Source organism: Pinus tabuliformis, chromosome 7 (genome assembly GCF_031772625.1).
Source record: "Pinus tabuliformis cultivar Carrire ecotype Pingquan chromosome 7, CPIR1, whole genome shotgun sequence".
NCBI lineage: Eukaryota > Viridiplantae > Streptophyta > Pinopsida > Pinales > Pinaceae > Pinus > Pinus tabuliformis.
The window spans coordinates 1908995607-1909012104 of NC_142293.1; the positions used below are offsets into that span (position 1 = coordinate 1908995607).

A 16498-nucleotide genomic window follows, 5' to 3' on the forward strand; every position below is an offset into this window, starting at 1 on the left:
AGATTGATGTGATGAATATGGTTACACATGTGAACCTCTATTAAATCAAACAGTAAATTTTGTTTGAACTTTTATTTTAAATTTAAATTAATTTATATTTTAGATAATTTTTAAAAATAAATATGTTGATATGAGTCTTTCTGATTAATCACATCGTTAGGATTTTCGAACCAACGAATGTGGTTCATTCTTAGGATTTTGTTCACTTTTCGAACTAGCTAACATGGTCCTCAGGATGAACCACATTAGCTCGTTCGAAATGTCAACCAAATCCTAATGATTTGATTAATACGAAAGACTAATATCAACATTATGGTTCACAAAAGTCTTAGATCTAACAATAAATATGTTAGTTTGTTTTGAAATTCTTTTTTACTTAAATAAAATTTTAACTAAATTAAAAGCTGAAAACCAAAAGTCTTTGCTATAAAATTAAAATTTATTATATATATATATATATAACCACATATACACACACACACATACAACCTTCAAAAAAAATTATAATTTTTTAACATAATGTGCTCTTCATAATCACATAAGATGGGTGATTCTCAACAACTTCTTAGGAGTAAAGTTTATCTAAAACCAATAATTTCCTTAAAATGTCCATTACTCATATTGTATAATTATTTTAATTTAATAATATGACAACTAGATATATCTCTTAGTTCTCACCCTTATTAAATTTTATTAGTTGAGTAATGATTTGCAACTTAGACTTCCTATTTTAAAAATAGATTTTATTCGTTAATTATTCAACTATATTTAACTTACACATTCTATATTTATATTTAACTATATAATGTAAAATAGCATAACTATAACATCATATGTGTGTGTGTGTGCCTATGTTCAAGTTCAAACAATGCATCATTGGCACATACATTTAATCCATGATGAAATGTTCATTTAAAGTGAATATTAGCATTTTGACTCTTCTCTAATTTGTACCATATTATTTCATTATGTAGCATGTTGTACCAGAAACATTCTTCATGTGCTGGCACCTAATACATATGATGTGTCAAAATGGAACATTATAAGAACTTATATTTATTTGGCTAGCATGAAATTCTATTAGCTTTGCAAATAGTTTTATGTCAATTGTTTAAATATTTTTTCTCTATGAATAAAATTCATTATTTAGAAATGAGAAAAAATGTAAGTTAGATTTGATCACTTCTATTGATTGTGTTTACATGGAACTCAATACTATGGTTGATAATTTATCAAAATGAGACTCTAAAAATTAGGACTTCAACCTATAGTATTCTACATGAGTTTATAAATGGTTTTCTTGTCACCATTTCTTCTATGTCAACTTTTTTTTGTTAGATTATTTTATATGTATTATATATATAATTTGTAGAGTCATCTATCATATGCCCCCCAACTATAGTCTGTTAGATTGTTGGGGGATTCATTGTACATGGTCCATCTCATGATATATCACATAGCCTAACTAGAGTGTGTCTTCCACTCATAGATCCTCCATGTGACACCACTAAGAGTGTCAAAGCTAGAATTTTTATCTCTATTAATGATCTTCTTACATATAGTGGACCTTGTTCACCTGTTGGCTGTCACCTCTTGCATTTTAAATCCTATTTAAACTTTGTGTTTATATCTTGAAATTGTCTTTAATTTTTAAATCATATTCAACTCATGTTTTTGAGTTTAATATATATGTTATTATTCTTCTAGTTTCTTATATATGTTAAATTATGTTTATAATTTGTAGATATTGAGCAGGGTGAGGTTGAGTATCATAATGTAGTGTTGATCTATGTTACCAGAAACCGTACGACCACCATCGTATCTAGAAAAACGCATTAGAAAGGAGATGGTACCGAAAACGCCATTCCCAACGCCATTCCCAACGTTCGTTCTGAAATGGATCAATTTTTCTTACAACAGTGTTATGCAATGAGGTTTAGTCATCACGGATTTGTCCTAGGTTACATCTCAGAAATTCCGATCAACTCTAGTCCCAAAAAAACATTCCACAAAATGCACAGCATGCAAAAAGACAACTAGTTTCATTTTCGAGTTGCACAGGTTAGAGGAACAATTTAAGATGAATAATTTTTCAATGATGGAAGTAATGATTTTGTTTTTATTTTTAATGTCAAAAGTTTAATATCTTTAGTTTCGCTCTCTCTAGATCAACTGTGAAACCTGCAAATCTGTGACATCTGTAATGTCTATCTAATGACAAAATCTTAGTTGGGCGCTAATTAATAATGACAAAATCTTAGTTGAGCACTATTAAATTTGTTAGATAATTATTGAATAAAATCGTTGACGGTCCAATAGGTATGTCTCTGAATACAAGAAGACTAAGAATTTAACCCCCAACAATTTTATGGAATGAATGAGATGGTCATTCTATAACCAGGATTTTTACTTCTTATTATAACCAGCAATCCTCTGTACAAGATGATCAAAGTTCTTTCCCCATCTGTTCACCTATATACACAAATCTATGGTTCCCAATAGAGAGCAATCCCCACTCAACATATACCTAAAAGGGAGGATGACATTTCTAGGTATTTAGTTACTTTCATTAAATTGTTAATTTGTTGTTGGTGTTTTGTTTTGTTTTGTTGCATGCTAAAGCCAATAGTTTATTGTTGAATTTTTGTTAACATAATATAATTGCTAGGAAGAAGGATGGGTTTGGAATACTTGGTATTTCAATAAATGTGTTCTTAAAGAAATTTTAATGTTTTTTCTCTCTCCTCGTTTCTTGAATGTGAAAAATTGAGTTTCTAGTCTAGGCATTGATCCCTCCATGGAAAAATGTTATAGCTAGTATCATAATTGAGGATGTTAGGGCCCAGTAGACATATATAGCATGAGAGCTCCATAAAATATTTGCTAGTTCACCTACTAGGCATAGTTTGTATTTGATATGAGATAACATTAATAGTTTAGATATCATATTTTGGGATTAGGGTGCATTAAGTAAGTCATTCATCTATGACAGATGGAGCAGTAACTCACTAATTTCTCATGATTTTGAATAGTCCACTTACCACACATTGCATTAGGTGATGCTCATAGGGTGAAGAAGTGGGATTGAAATTAGTGAAAATAAATCACATAGGGTCAATCATGTAATGAGGACTTCTCGCTTCATAAACTAAGAAAATAAGTACAATCTTAGACTATGATGGAAGTCACTTTGATACTTAAAATAAACTAAAATATATCATGGTGACTAAAAAACCCAAATTTAATTGAAATAAGTCTTAAATTTAATTTTAAAATATGTTATGGATTGGATTGGAAACTCTTCCCACTTGGTATGGAGTGGAGCACTACTCCTACCAGTGAAAATGAGGCAATGAATTTCCTCAAGTACTATGCAACCCAAATAAAACTCCTCACCTAAGAAACATTAGTAGGCACAACATTTCATGATGGTGTCCATCTTGGAAGGGTCTATCTTTAGTGCTCATCCACCTATCACATACACTAGATACGCTCAAACTGGAACTTCTTGAGATTTTCTATCAGTTGGTGCTTCTTCAATCTTTCCATCACATTAGTGAAATGTGAAATATGCTCCTCCTAGGTGTAACTATATACCAGTATATAAAAGGGCTCAGTATATCATTCATTAATTTCATAAAGTAGCAAGTGCCTTGCATAGGCCAAATGGGGATACTAACCACTCATGCAAATCTTTCTTAGTTTTGAAGGGGGTCTTCCATATATCTTCTTATTTAACTAGAACTTGATGATATCTAGACTTTAAGTCCAGCTTGGTGAAGTATTTTCTTGTTATCCCGTGGAGAGGTTATCTATTCTTGAGTGCGATTTTTTTTTACTTCCTATAATCTATACACATATCACAAGTCCCATCATCTTTCGCACAATGTTCATGGGTGAACCACATGGTGATGCACTCCGTCAAATGACACCCTATTCTACGAACTATGCAACTATTTATTCACTTCACATGTTTCTATAAGGAACTGACAAACAACATAATAACATAATATTTGGTAATGGGGGGTCTAGCCATAGTTGGATATCATGCTCCACTTTTCTCTTAGGTGGTAACTCTTTAACCTCTCTAAAACATCCTTGTATTCCTACAACAACTCCTCCAATTATTGTTTTTGTTTCTTAGTACACCCCTAAAGGGATAACTTACCTCTTATTAACAAGTCTACATAATTTCTCTTAAAAACAATAAGACATACTTCTTGATAGAACTGATCAATTTCTTGGCTTGGTTGGCACTTATTAGTGAAAAATTCTATTTTCCTTTGTGGGTTTTGATGACCAACAATTTTCCATCCTTGACAACCATGTACTCATTATATCTCCTCATGAATATTTCATCATGCATGTAAATGTATGGACTCCCAAGCATGACTCTATATACATCATGGGGAACCACATTTAAATATGCTTCATCAATAGAATCTACATTGATAGAAAATATAATTTTGCACTATTTTGTTACCTTCAAATCCTAATAATTATTTATCCATCCCAATGTATATGAATTTAGATGATCATGAACTTCCAACCCCAACTTCTTGACCAACTCAGTTGCAATGATATTTTCCTGTTATCCTAAGTCAAATGGAGCATCAATCTTTGTCTTCTTAACCTGTATCTTTATATCTTTATATCAGAGAGTTTGTTTCGCTAGGCTAATTCACCTGCTTTATATCAGAGAGTTTTACAAACATTATGTTTCTCTTTCTGCTTTGATCCACTTGATTGTGCTCTCTTGAGGCTTATGTTCTCTAGGTACTGTCCATATAAAAAATCCTAGTCCAATGATTTGGGCTTGAATAACATCACATTCTCACACATATGGGGGTGAAAACCTTGGAGATACTTTAAATAAATTTCTACAAATTAGTCCACTCAAATAAACAAACAAGGGAGACTTCTGAAAAAACACACAAAGGGGTGAAAACCCAGGAGATACTTTAAATGAATTTCTACAAATTAGTCCACTCAAATAAACAAGGGAGACTTCCCAAAAAAACACACAAAGGAAAAGGTATCTGGGGTTGTAAGAGGAAGCAAGTGGACCAAACCTTATATCTAGAAATAAGTTGGAGTATCTAACTTCCCAGGAGGATACCTCAACACAAGATAATGATTATGAATCCTCTACAATGGAGAAGGAGGTAACCCCAACTCAAAATATATTTCAACAAAGCTGAAGAAGATAGGGCAATGATACTATAGGGAACATCAATCTCTATGAATAAATCCTATTATCACTTCTAAAATTTTGGAAATGAAAATATTCAGAAACTATTCTAGATCATCATGTTTAGATGTTTGAAAACGATTGTCTCAATGAAAATTAGTGAAAAGTTAATACTCAACATAAACCTATCTCTTTGGATACTTATCTAAATTTACCATCACACATTTAAAGAGATTTGTAAGCTAGTAAAGGTGAAGAAAAGGCAAGCATAACTGCAATAAGGACTTGATCAAAAAAGAAATGTAACATAATTCAAAAAAGGCCATGCTTATGGCAAACTCATTTCCCTCCAAACCAAAAATCAATGAAGATGGTATATTGAAACCTTAGAGACCCCAATTATACAAGGAAACAAATGCTTCATTAAGAACATTTATATTGACAAATGCCTATGATAATACTATCCAAGATACTAATTGGCATAGCTGAAATTGGATTTATAACAAATAATTATGGTGGTCACTTGATTGGAAAAAAGGACAAGCATAACTACAATAAGGACTTGATCAAACAAGTAGGTTAAATGGTGACTAATTCAGAAATGGCATCCTAATGTTGTAAAGGTTGTGAATCAACAACAATGGATGTCAATAGTCTCTCACAAAGGGATTGACTATGATTTGGATGCCCCCAAAAGTAATCATTACAAGCTTATAACCTAATCCTCATACTCCTAGCCTACTTCTATTTAATTTTCTTAGCTGAAATGAGATTTATAATGAATGCCTTTTGTCCTCACTAAACCAATCAATTAATCTACTATCTCATAAGTGCTCTCTAGAGTAACCCATGCTCTTGTGGCTTTATTCCCAAGGGTTCACAAACAAGGATCCATTGAAACACTAACTATTAACTTAAATGATTTTGATTACAAAACACCATTAATTTTATAGCAAATAATGGCAACTAAATCACTATAAAATGGTCATAGAATGAGGTGGAGAAACTATTGTATGACCTACTTACTGCAATGAGAATATGAGAATATGACACAAGATTGTGTAGCAGTGAAAAAATATTGAGATGAATTTTGTTGATGATGTGCTAACAAACTAGGGAATTAGTTCATAGGTTGAATATCAGTGTCCCAATTATAGATTTCCAATCTATTGTGCTAGATATATAGTAAATGCTGTAATTCAAATTCAAACTGACTGAATGTATAGTAATGGATGCAAAATCTCACATCAGTATAAATATCATGTATAATTGGAGTCACACACATATCGGATATGCTACATTGCATACTTCAATTATTCAATTACAGTCACAAATCTATAATGTATTACTACCCTGTATACTTTACTTATTTCAAATTGATCCATCTATTAAAATTAAAAATCATATCAAAATAATTTTAATACTTCATGTGTTCCTCTTTAGAAATATATAAGTTATTTGAAGTCAAACTTGAAAAGATTGAAATGACATTTCTATCAAACTAGCAATTTTAACCTGGTGAATTCTATAGAGGCATTGCAATAACACTTCAGATACAAGTTGAAGTCATCATCAAGTGTTGGGGGTGGACATCATTCGGTAACCTATCAAATTCTGGGATTCCTGACGTTGTTGTTCATGGTAGAACCTCGCTGACTGCCTCTTCCACCATTTCTGATTTGAATGTTATCTATTTGGTATCCATCTTGGTTTGCAGCAGAAAAGCCACCATTAACACGTCCAGGAAAGGAACCTCCTCCAGCTCTGTTGTTTACGAAAAAATTTCGTCCATTTCCTTGAACGCCATAGGAATAGCCACCACGTTCTCTTTCTCCATCGTTTGTTAAACCCATCCCAGGAGGGCGTTTCTCCCTGATAAATACTTAACGGCCACGAGGGGATGCATCAATTGCACGTTGGACTGAAGTTGTTTCTTCAAAATCAACAAAACCAAAACAGTATCGACTCCATTTGCTACTCTTAACCCCAGAAGGCTTATTTGCCCCAAACTTCTTTAACTCCTCCCCAAGTTGACAACTGGTAAGTTGTTGATAAAAATAGAGAACCCACTTTCTTCTGCAGTGCTTTTAACAGTCCTATTGACATGATTGGAACTTGGTACAGAGGAAATGGAAGTAGTTGCTGGACGTTGAGCTGAATTTGGTACAGCCCATCCCGTAACGAGAGACGATTTCTTAACTGCAACGGCGGGTGGTGCTGCATTTTGTTTAAGAATTGAAGCATAGGTCTTTTGACTTGCTTGGACCTCTGTTGGAGTTTCTTGAGGAGGACGAGGCGGTTGTCCATTGTGAGCTTGTTCAATTTCTGATCCCTTTTGGCCACCTGAGTCTTCTGTGACTTCCTTCTGCTGCACGTCATTTTTATGTACCTCCTCAGCAACATTAGCAGGTTCCTCCAGCGCTGTTGTGCACGGCTCACTCACATCATTTTGACCTACTTCTTCAGGCTTGACAACTGGGCCTGAGACAACATATGCTTTGGCAGCATCTTCTGAAACATTTTGCTCTTGTCGTTGTGGTGCTTCACCTAAATACCTTACAACGTGATTCAATACAAAGTACCCAGGAGCGAGGAAAAGGGGTTGAGTGAATGTTAGTCTTCCACTGTTTTTAAAGTACAACTGTGAATCGGTTACCAGCTGATTGATACCCCCCACAGTAGTTACCGATATCATTTGTCCACTGGGGTCCTTGCGACCAAGTATGCTGCAATTCTGATAAAATTTGTACAGCGATTCAGGTGACCGAACGAGAACATTGTAATAGTGGTTCACAAAGGCAGTCCCAATCTCCTCTACATCAGGAACCTTGGGTATGGCAGCTTGTTGGAGTTCACTGAAGAAGATTGAATTCGCTCCGAGTTCGCTCCGAGTAATAGAAACTGTGGCCAATCAAAGCTTCCTTACGGCTAATTTGCATGTGCTACTTCTTGCCATCAACTTCAGGTTGCTGTTGATATATATTAATATTTGCAAATGGTATGGCCGACCAAATAAAGTACAAAATATGTATACGTGTAAGAGTGTTGGTTGTAAAACGTTTTTAAAGGTTTATATATACGATTCATATTTTATATTTTATATTAAATTTTAAATTTTATATTAATTTGGTAATGAGTTAAATAATATTTTCAAAATTATTTATTTAATATATTAATAACTTATAATTTAATGATAATTAAGTATTATTATTATTTAATTTTTAAGGTCTAAACACTAAATTGGTGTATGAGAATTTTAAGGGCTTATTTTCTCGTATTTATTTGACAGATAAGTCTATTAAGGCATACATACTCTACCCCTTCTTGTTTTGAACCTATGACCACTTAAGAGGAAACAATACTCTTAAGCATTATGCCATTATTAATAAATATTTTATTAATGTTATTAAGTTTCTAGCACATTTTAAGTTAAGCAATTTAATTATAATTTCCTTAATGAAATAAAGCAAACATTTTAAATTTATATAATTAAAGTGTTAAAGTTAAGGTGATAGAATTAAATTTGAAAATTACTATAGTATAGTTATAATACATTTATAGAAGTTATGCATTTTTTTAAATACTTATTATAGATAACTTGATGATCATAAGAAAAGATAACAAAAAAAAATATAGTTATAATAATAAAAATGTAATGAGTTCAATATATAAAAGAATCTTGAGGATGACCTTAATTCCTTTTAGATTAGTTTGTTAGTTTAATGATTTTCACTTAATTACCAAGTGTTTTCTATTGCGAAGACATGCATGCTTGCTACTACACGAGGGGTACCCACCCCTTCTTCACTAATGTTGTGGTCATGTTGTTGGATGAGTTGATAATTGTTCCAATCATCACATTGCTTCCATTTGAATGCAAATCCAACTCGATAGGGAAAGTGATCCACATTAGATCTTTGTATTGTTTGACATCTATATCGATGCTTTCAAAATGGAAAAAGTGGGAATCAACTCACATGACCATTTCTATGAGGAGGACCCAATTTGGCAAATTAAGATCTAAAACCTTTCAAAACCATTTTGAGGCATAAAATAGTAGTTATTATGGGTCAAGATTTTTAGCTTTAGGGACACTTCTCTTTCATATTATGCACATTGAGAACCTTTGAATGGTGTAGTCATTGCCTCAATCATAGTTCGCATGAAAACGTTATGCCACTTAAAAGTTGACCTTCGTGTTTTCACCACCATAATTCGAGAGGATGCCACATCATTCGAATTATTCATGGAAAAGGGGTTACCCACACGATCATGACGATTAGGGCTCTAGAAGAGTTTGTATTTTAACCCATTGTAAGATTATAGGGAGTCTGACCTAACCACTCGTAAATTATCACGTTGTGCTGTAACGCGCCACTAGCAAAAAAAGTTGTTCCATTTTTTTAATGCATTTTGTTTCACAAGCAAACTAAGCAGTTATGAGGGATACAGAAAGACACAAGCACATAGAGAGGATTTTTTCAATATAGGAGCCCATGAGACACATATCTTACTTCGTTATGCTTGGAAACATTCTCTATTCAAATAAAAAGAGTAGAGTAACCTCACCTTCTAGTTGGGTTTTCTCTCGAAAGGGTTACTGAGGTTATATCTTGTGTCAAATAATGTATTGTGATTTCTTATTTAATTGTTCTCTATTTTCTACATAATTATAATGTGCATGCATACATAACTAAATAGTAATTTACAAATCCATAAATGAAAAGAGAAATAAACCTTCATAGTGTAGATTTCGGATTTTAAGTATAATTTATCAGAACTGTTGTGATGAACTATCAAGTGGAATATCCATGACAATTTATGGATAAAAGAAGAGAGAGGCCACTTAAAGAAGCTATTATTGGGTGCATATTGGCAGAATCAAAATCTAGTGAAATGCAAGATTCAGAATATGAACTTCAATATAGCAAGATAGTAGAATACAATTAATATATGCAAGATCATGCTTTGATCTACAGGTTTATAGGGATGTGGCTTTTTGGAAAAGAATTGATCTAGTGGATCGAAAATACATGGAAGCCTAAAGGAAAAGTAAACTTGGAGTTAGGAGACAAACGCTTATGTACGAAAAAAAATTCTAGTATGGAGAGTAGAACATAAATTTTCTAGCAAGATCTTTACTTCTTCAATAATGCCAAGATTTTCATGAGATTATAGAAGGAGAAATACAACCCAAAGAAGGAACCTTTTTTTAGTTATTTTGGTTCATCTCTAAATTATCTCTCTCCTAAAGTAATACTAGGAATAAGAAACTCTCCATGGAATCGGTAATTCCATTGCCAACTTAGTTAACTTTTTTACGTCTACAAAAAGAGGATGATACCACATCCTATTTCAGGATATGTATCTATATCATTATATCATAGCATATATTACCTTTAATATACATTTACTATCAAGAAAATATCTAGAGTCATCATTAAACGGTGGGCATGTCCTATTTTGATGTCAATGGTGCCATGCATTTGGCCACATGTTCAAGGATTTACCTCTTATCTTAAAGGATTCATGCGGATTAGTCCACTAATATAAACCAGGAACCCTTTGAAAAAACCACATAAAGGAAACTGTATATGTGGTCCTACGGGGCAGTGAATTCATGACCAAAACTTGTATATAGAAATAAGTTTGAGTTTCTAACCTCCCAAGAGGGTATCTCAACAAAACATGATGATCATGAATCCTCCAAAATGGGGAAGGAAGTAATCCAAATTCATTATTAATTTTAAAAAAGGAAAAGTTGAAGACTCAACAAGAAAATTAGTAGAACACTTTCCAAAATAGATGGCAAAAATAATAATTGAAGAAGATAAGACACAAGTCACTACAAAGAACATGGATCTATGTGAATAAATCCTATTAGAACTAGCAGAATATTGAAATTGGGAAGTATCAGTAAACTATTCTATATCATCATATTCATATGCTTCACAAAGATTATCTCAAGGAAAACAAACGAAAAGTTAATACTCAACATGAATCCAAGTCTTTGAATCCTTATCTAACCATTTACCATCACACATTTAAAGATCCTTGTAAGCTGATGAGCCCGAGAAATGGGTAATTATATGGGCTCATTCAACCTCATAATTCGACTTAATCCACCATTCTCATTAATTTATTGCTTGTTTTTTATTATATTTATGCTAATAGAGTGCATTGGGTTAGTCATTATGCCAACAAGTCTAATGTGTGCTTTATGTAGTCTTTTTGGTCAATTTGGAGACAAAATGAAAGGTTTAAATGAGCACTTGGCAGCCAAATTCGTGGAGAGGATTTGTAGGAAGGCGTCCCCTTTATTTATGAGCCCTTACCTCAAATTCTCCACCAGCAACTCGGAGTTCAAGGGCCACCACATCGATTATCACAAGGGTAGCCGAGCAAGGGCTAGTAAAGTTGCTCTTAACTGCAAGTTTTTGCAATCGAGTCCCTAAAGTTTAGGAGAACTGTTAGGGTCCTAACTTTGTATAAATAAGAGGGCTTAAGGCATCATTTGGGTTGGTCAGAAGTTAGCCATTTTGTTAGTTCGATTTTAGTGAGATGTTAGTTAGATTTTAGTCAATAGGTTAGCCCTGCATTTCAACACATTTTCAAGATTTTTCTTGTAGACAATTTTTGGAATGTAACTATTCTTTTGATCAATAAAGATGAATCCAGCTTTGCACTAGCTCTAATCTTTCTTAGGAGGCTATAGCTCTTGGGGTTGGGCCCAACCCAAGTGCTGAGTACCTCCTTTGCATACTTTTATGTGTATTTTCTGCATTCTTATAATAAAATCTCTTATTTACATGAAAATCTTGTTTTGTTACTTAGGTTTCTTTTGATGATTAAAATAAATTTTCATGCTTCAAGTTGATTTGACAGTTTGAGTATAGAAAATATCTTCAGAAAAGGCCATCAAGCAACCCTTGATCTCACCTCTCCCTCCTTAGGACCATGAGCTCAGACCAAGGCATACTTGTTGCCACAAAAACACTGTTTTCCTTTCAATGCAATTGCTAGTGTTCGATTTTTTTAGTTGGAAAAGTTGATACCAGTTGTAATTGCATGTTTAGAATCTATTCTTGCTTAGTTTCCATAGTTATATTTCATGATTTTCTTCCAATAAACTTCTATTCATCATATTTTTGGTTTGTAGGTCAAAGTAGGTCAAAATAGCTAGATCTTTGGTTTTTTTAGTCTTTCTTCGATCACTTTTGAGAAATAGTGTGTAGAGCATCTGTAATACCTCCCTATCTATCTTTCCTTCCTCACACCACCTACTCCAACCCCAGATTTCGGATTCCTTCCCTTAAGTCACCACACTTTGCGAGTTTGACCTAATTTCCATATCTTTGTGCAACCTTGCTCCCTCATCCTTGAACCAAATCTGATTGCCTTAACCACTCCTCATCCTCATTCACTTAGTCCTAGACCTCCTCACACCCTTATCTCACCTCCATACCCACTTTTTCACCTTTTTTCCACCATCAGCCCTTCAAAATTCCCTTTGGAAACATCCTGTAGAAACATCGTGTAGAAGCTATAGTACATCCTATAGAACCCGTGCATACTTCCTGTAGAAGCTCACGAAAGTGGTTTCTTGAGATCTGATCACTGTGAAACTCTTTGGAAGGGTAATAGGGACCTCTTAGTCCCGTTTCTCACCTTCCCAACCTCCTGCAAGCATTTCCTTTCACCAATCAACCTCTGCACAGAAAAAATAGTCAAAGCACATCCATAATAACTCTGCGAAATTACTCAAAAATGAAAAAATATGTTTTCTTCATATTTCTTTTCAGAAGTAGCTTAGTCAGATGCATTTTACCTTTCTAGAATTCAATGGCATTCATTTCTGTAGCTTTCATCCTTTTACTTGCACGAGCATTGTTAGTGGGTAAAACTAGGGTTTGTTAGGGTTTGCATTTCCTTTCATCTTTCCACTTCTTTTTGCAAGTAGATTAGCCTCCTTTGAGTTAGCTTTCATCCATCATATTTAGAAGCTTCTTCTAAGAGCTCATAGAAGTTGGCTTAAGCTCCTAGCAGACTTGTGCCAGTTGATCAAGTGACAGCTGCGGCAAGAGCTAGTACTTGTGCATATAGCACCGTTGCTTCCAAGTTTGTTACGAACTACCGGGTTGATAAAAGTAAAGAAGGGAGCCATAGGAGTTGCAACATTATTGCTGCAATACTGGAGCCCACTATCTTTTTGGCACCGTTGTCGGGGAAGTGTTAGAGTATTAGTGATTTCTGCTAGTCTTCTATTTTCTACTACAACCTTCTGCTAAGTAGTTTATTTCAGCAAGAGTAGAGTAGATTGTTTCATTTCCATTCAGGAATTTCATTTCCACAAAAGTAGATTAGACATTTCCTGCTTTCATAGATTAGCATTTCAATCCCGCAATTTCATTTCTACAAGCGTGGATTAGCATTTCAATTTTGCAATTTCAATTCTGCAAGCGTAGCTTAGCATTTCATTCCTACATTTTCGTTTCAACAAAATAGATTAGTTATTTCTTCTTTCATTTCAATTCCGCATTTTCATTTCAGCAAGATAGATTTTAGTTAGTTGCAGTTCAATCTTTTTTATTTTTGTAGGTACAAGCAAAAAAACAAAAAAACAAAAATCAACGAAAAAGATTTCCTTTCATGCCTTGTAGGAGTAGAGATAAGTCAGAAAAATTTTTGCACAACACCCCCCCAGAAATGTTAGCTACAAATAGAAATGTTGGGAGGAGTGCCTTTTCTTCCAACTCATCCTTTGAAGGTGAAATTGAAAACATGTGGGAAGATTGCAAGAGCGAGATAAGGCAGATGGTTGCATTTCATATCAAAAGAAGACATGAGGAAGAAGAGAGGGCTTTGGCCATATTTTGTCCTAGGTGCACTAGAAAGCATCCTAGGAACAAATGTTCATTGCACTCCATATAAGTGTGTTTTTTTTGTGAAGGAGACCATCCTACGAATCAGTGTCCTTCCTTGCCCGGACTTAAAGCTGCATATCAGAAGGCCAAAGGAGCCACAGAACCACTCTATTTCATGAACAAAAGGAGGCCACATGGACCCATACCTTACTAGAAAGGAATGCAAGGGACATCCCAGTCCGATTATGACCCCTATCAAGCCTCTTCCATGCCTTCTTGGGGTCCCCCTACTCATCCTTCCTGGTCTACACCTCCTCCTTGGTCATCCTCCTCAATATTATGCCTAACCAGCTGCTCATTCATTTCACTCTTATGCTCAACCACAACCTCAGTGGAGTGCACCTCATTAAGGGTGGAGGCCCCATTACAACTCTCCTCCCACTCCTTTGCCTCCACCACCTACCCAACCACAACTCCATCCACATTCATCTCAAATATACCCCCCCACTCAACTACCCGTACCACCATTTCCAAACACACACATTGGAGTAGCTCAACCCAATTACAATGCTGAGGAACAACCTTTCCAAACAACTCCTTTTGAGCTCAATAATGTTCACCATAGCTCAGGAAGAGTATTGCAGGAAAGATATTATCTTGATAGCATTGAGGGACCACATCCAGCAAAAGAAGATTCAAAAGAGGAGATCAAAGAACCATGGGCTGCACTTGATGAAGAGAAGACATCAGAATTAGAGATCGAGAGAGATCCCTCATGGTTACCATCAAATCCTCCATGTAGTCAAGAGAAAAATCAGCAAAAGGAGGAAGATGTGAAGGTCATGATAGAAGGTGACATGAAGAATGATCCAGATAAGCAAAAGGACCAAGGATATCAGAGCTATACTGAGATATGGTTCCAGACGGTCACTAAGTTGCAGCAGTACTCTCTTCCTTAGCTATGTTTGATCCCTTCAAAGTCAAATCATTTGGTCTCTGAAATCGAGATCCCTGTCAAAGCATGCATTTCAAGCCTCCACATCATTTTGTCTCTAATCTCAATGTGCACATGGCTCCATTGGAAGTATTCTTATACTTGAAAATGATTTTTTTTTTTTCAAGTAGGGTAGGGTAGGAAAAAAGAAAAAAAGAAAAATAAAAAATGAAAATAAGAGGAAAATAAAAATCCAAGGTAAAAACCTCCTCGGAGGTGCCTTAAATTGGCTCATTGATTGAAAACCTCCATGAGGCGGTCAATGGGTTGGAAAGAAGAGAAATAAAAAGTGAAAAAGATCCCTCGGTGAAAACCTCCCTTGGAGGTGCCCAGGGCAGACAATTAGGGTGAAAACCTCCATGAGGCGCCCTAGTTGTTTTCAAAAAAAAAGAGAAAAAAAAAGAAGAAAAGAGAAAAAGAAAAAATAACCTAATTTCCATTGAATAATTGTAGGTTGCAGCAAGGACATTGCAGGTTAGGAGGATCGCTCAAAACAAAGACAAAAGAAGTTATGTGTCTTCTACAGGAAGTTTTGTGTCTTCTACAGGAAGTTCTGTGTCTTCTACAAGAAGCCTACAAACAAGCCAAAATTGAACTCCAAAGAGGACCCGAAGGCTGGGAATATGTCCATGAGGCCTGCACACATCCATTTTTCCATCCCTCAACCTTCTCCATTATTTTTTCCATCTCACTGTGCTTCTTTCCTAAAAACTGTGTGTTCTACAGGAAGTTCCTGTAGAAATTATAGGAAGCTAGAAATGGATTTTAAAAGGCAGTTTGGCGAACATGATAGCTTTCTAAAGGGTTCATAAGTCCTCCTACAATCCTCAAACCTCTCTCCCATCAATTCCATGTCTGCATTATAGCCCAAGCTCATTTTTTCTTATTATGCAAACCGCCTACAGAATGCTTTGAAGCAAAAATACATAGAACACAAATTTGTTTTTCCCCTCACATGAAAACCATGCATCCATTTACAAAACCAATTTACGGGTAATTGTATAGGGATGATGGCAACATGCCTGAACAATTTTAGCCAATTCCAATGCACAGTTTCCAAGAAATTAGCCTCCATCACCTTCAGCCATTTTTGCATTTTCTCCATATCCATGCATCCATTTCAAAACCTGTTTCATGGGGAGATGCATATAGGTGATAGTAATTTACTCAAGCAGTTTCAGCCAATTACGATGCATGGTTTCCGAGAAATTGACCTCTGTAATCTTCAACGATTTTCCGTTTTTCTCGAAATTTGTACATCCATTGACCACAATTTTGCTATGGGGGGTGCATAACGATGATAGATGCATGCTCAGTAAGTTTCAAGTCAATCTGATCTATCGTTTGGGAGCTATGGAGAAAACAAGTTATTGTCCTATAAAAATTCAACGTCAACAACATGAGGGTGCAAATGTGAACGTTGAAGCAGGCTCCTTTAGCATAGGTCCA

At 34.8% G+C, this 16498-nt stretch overlaps 1 protein-coding gene across 1 annotated transcript in view; it reads right to left on the reverse strand.

Moving 5' to 3' along the window:
• Positions 1 to 7205: 7205 nt before the first annotated feature.
• The window catches only part of LOC149256129 (nuclear transport factor 2-like), a 66057-nt gene continuing 56764 nt past the window's right edge, over positions 7206 to 16498 (reverse strand). Inside the window, exon 2 of the mRNA XM_089455242.1 lies at positions 7206 to 8092. Within this exon, the coding sequence (XP_089311368.1) occupies positions 7206 to 8092 (887 nt within the window). The remainder of the gene's footprint in view (positions 8093 to 16498) is intronic.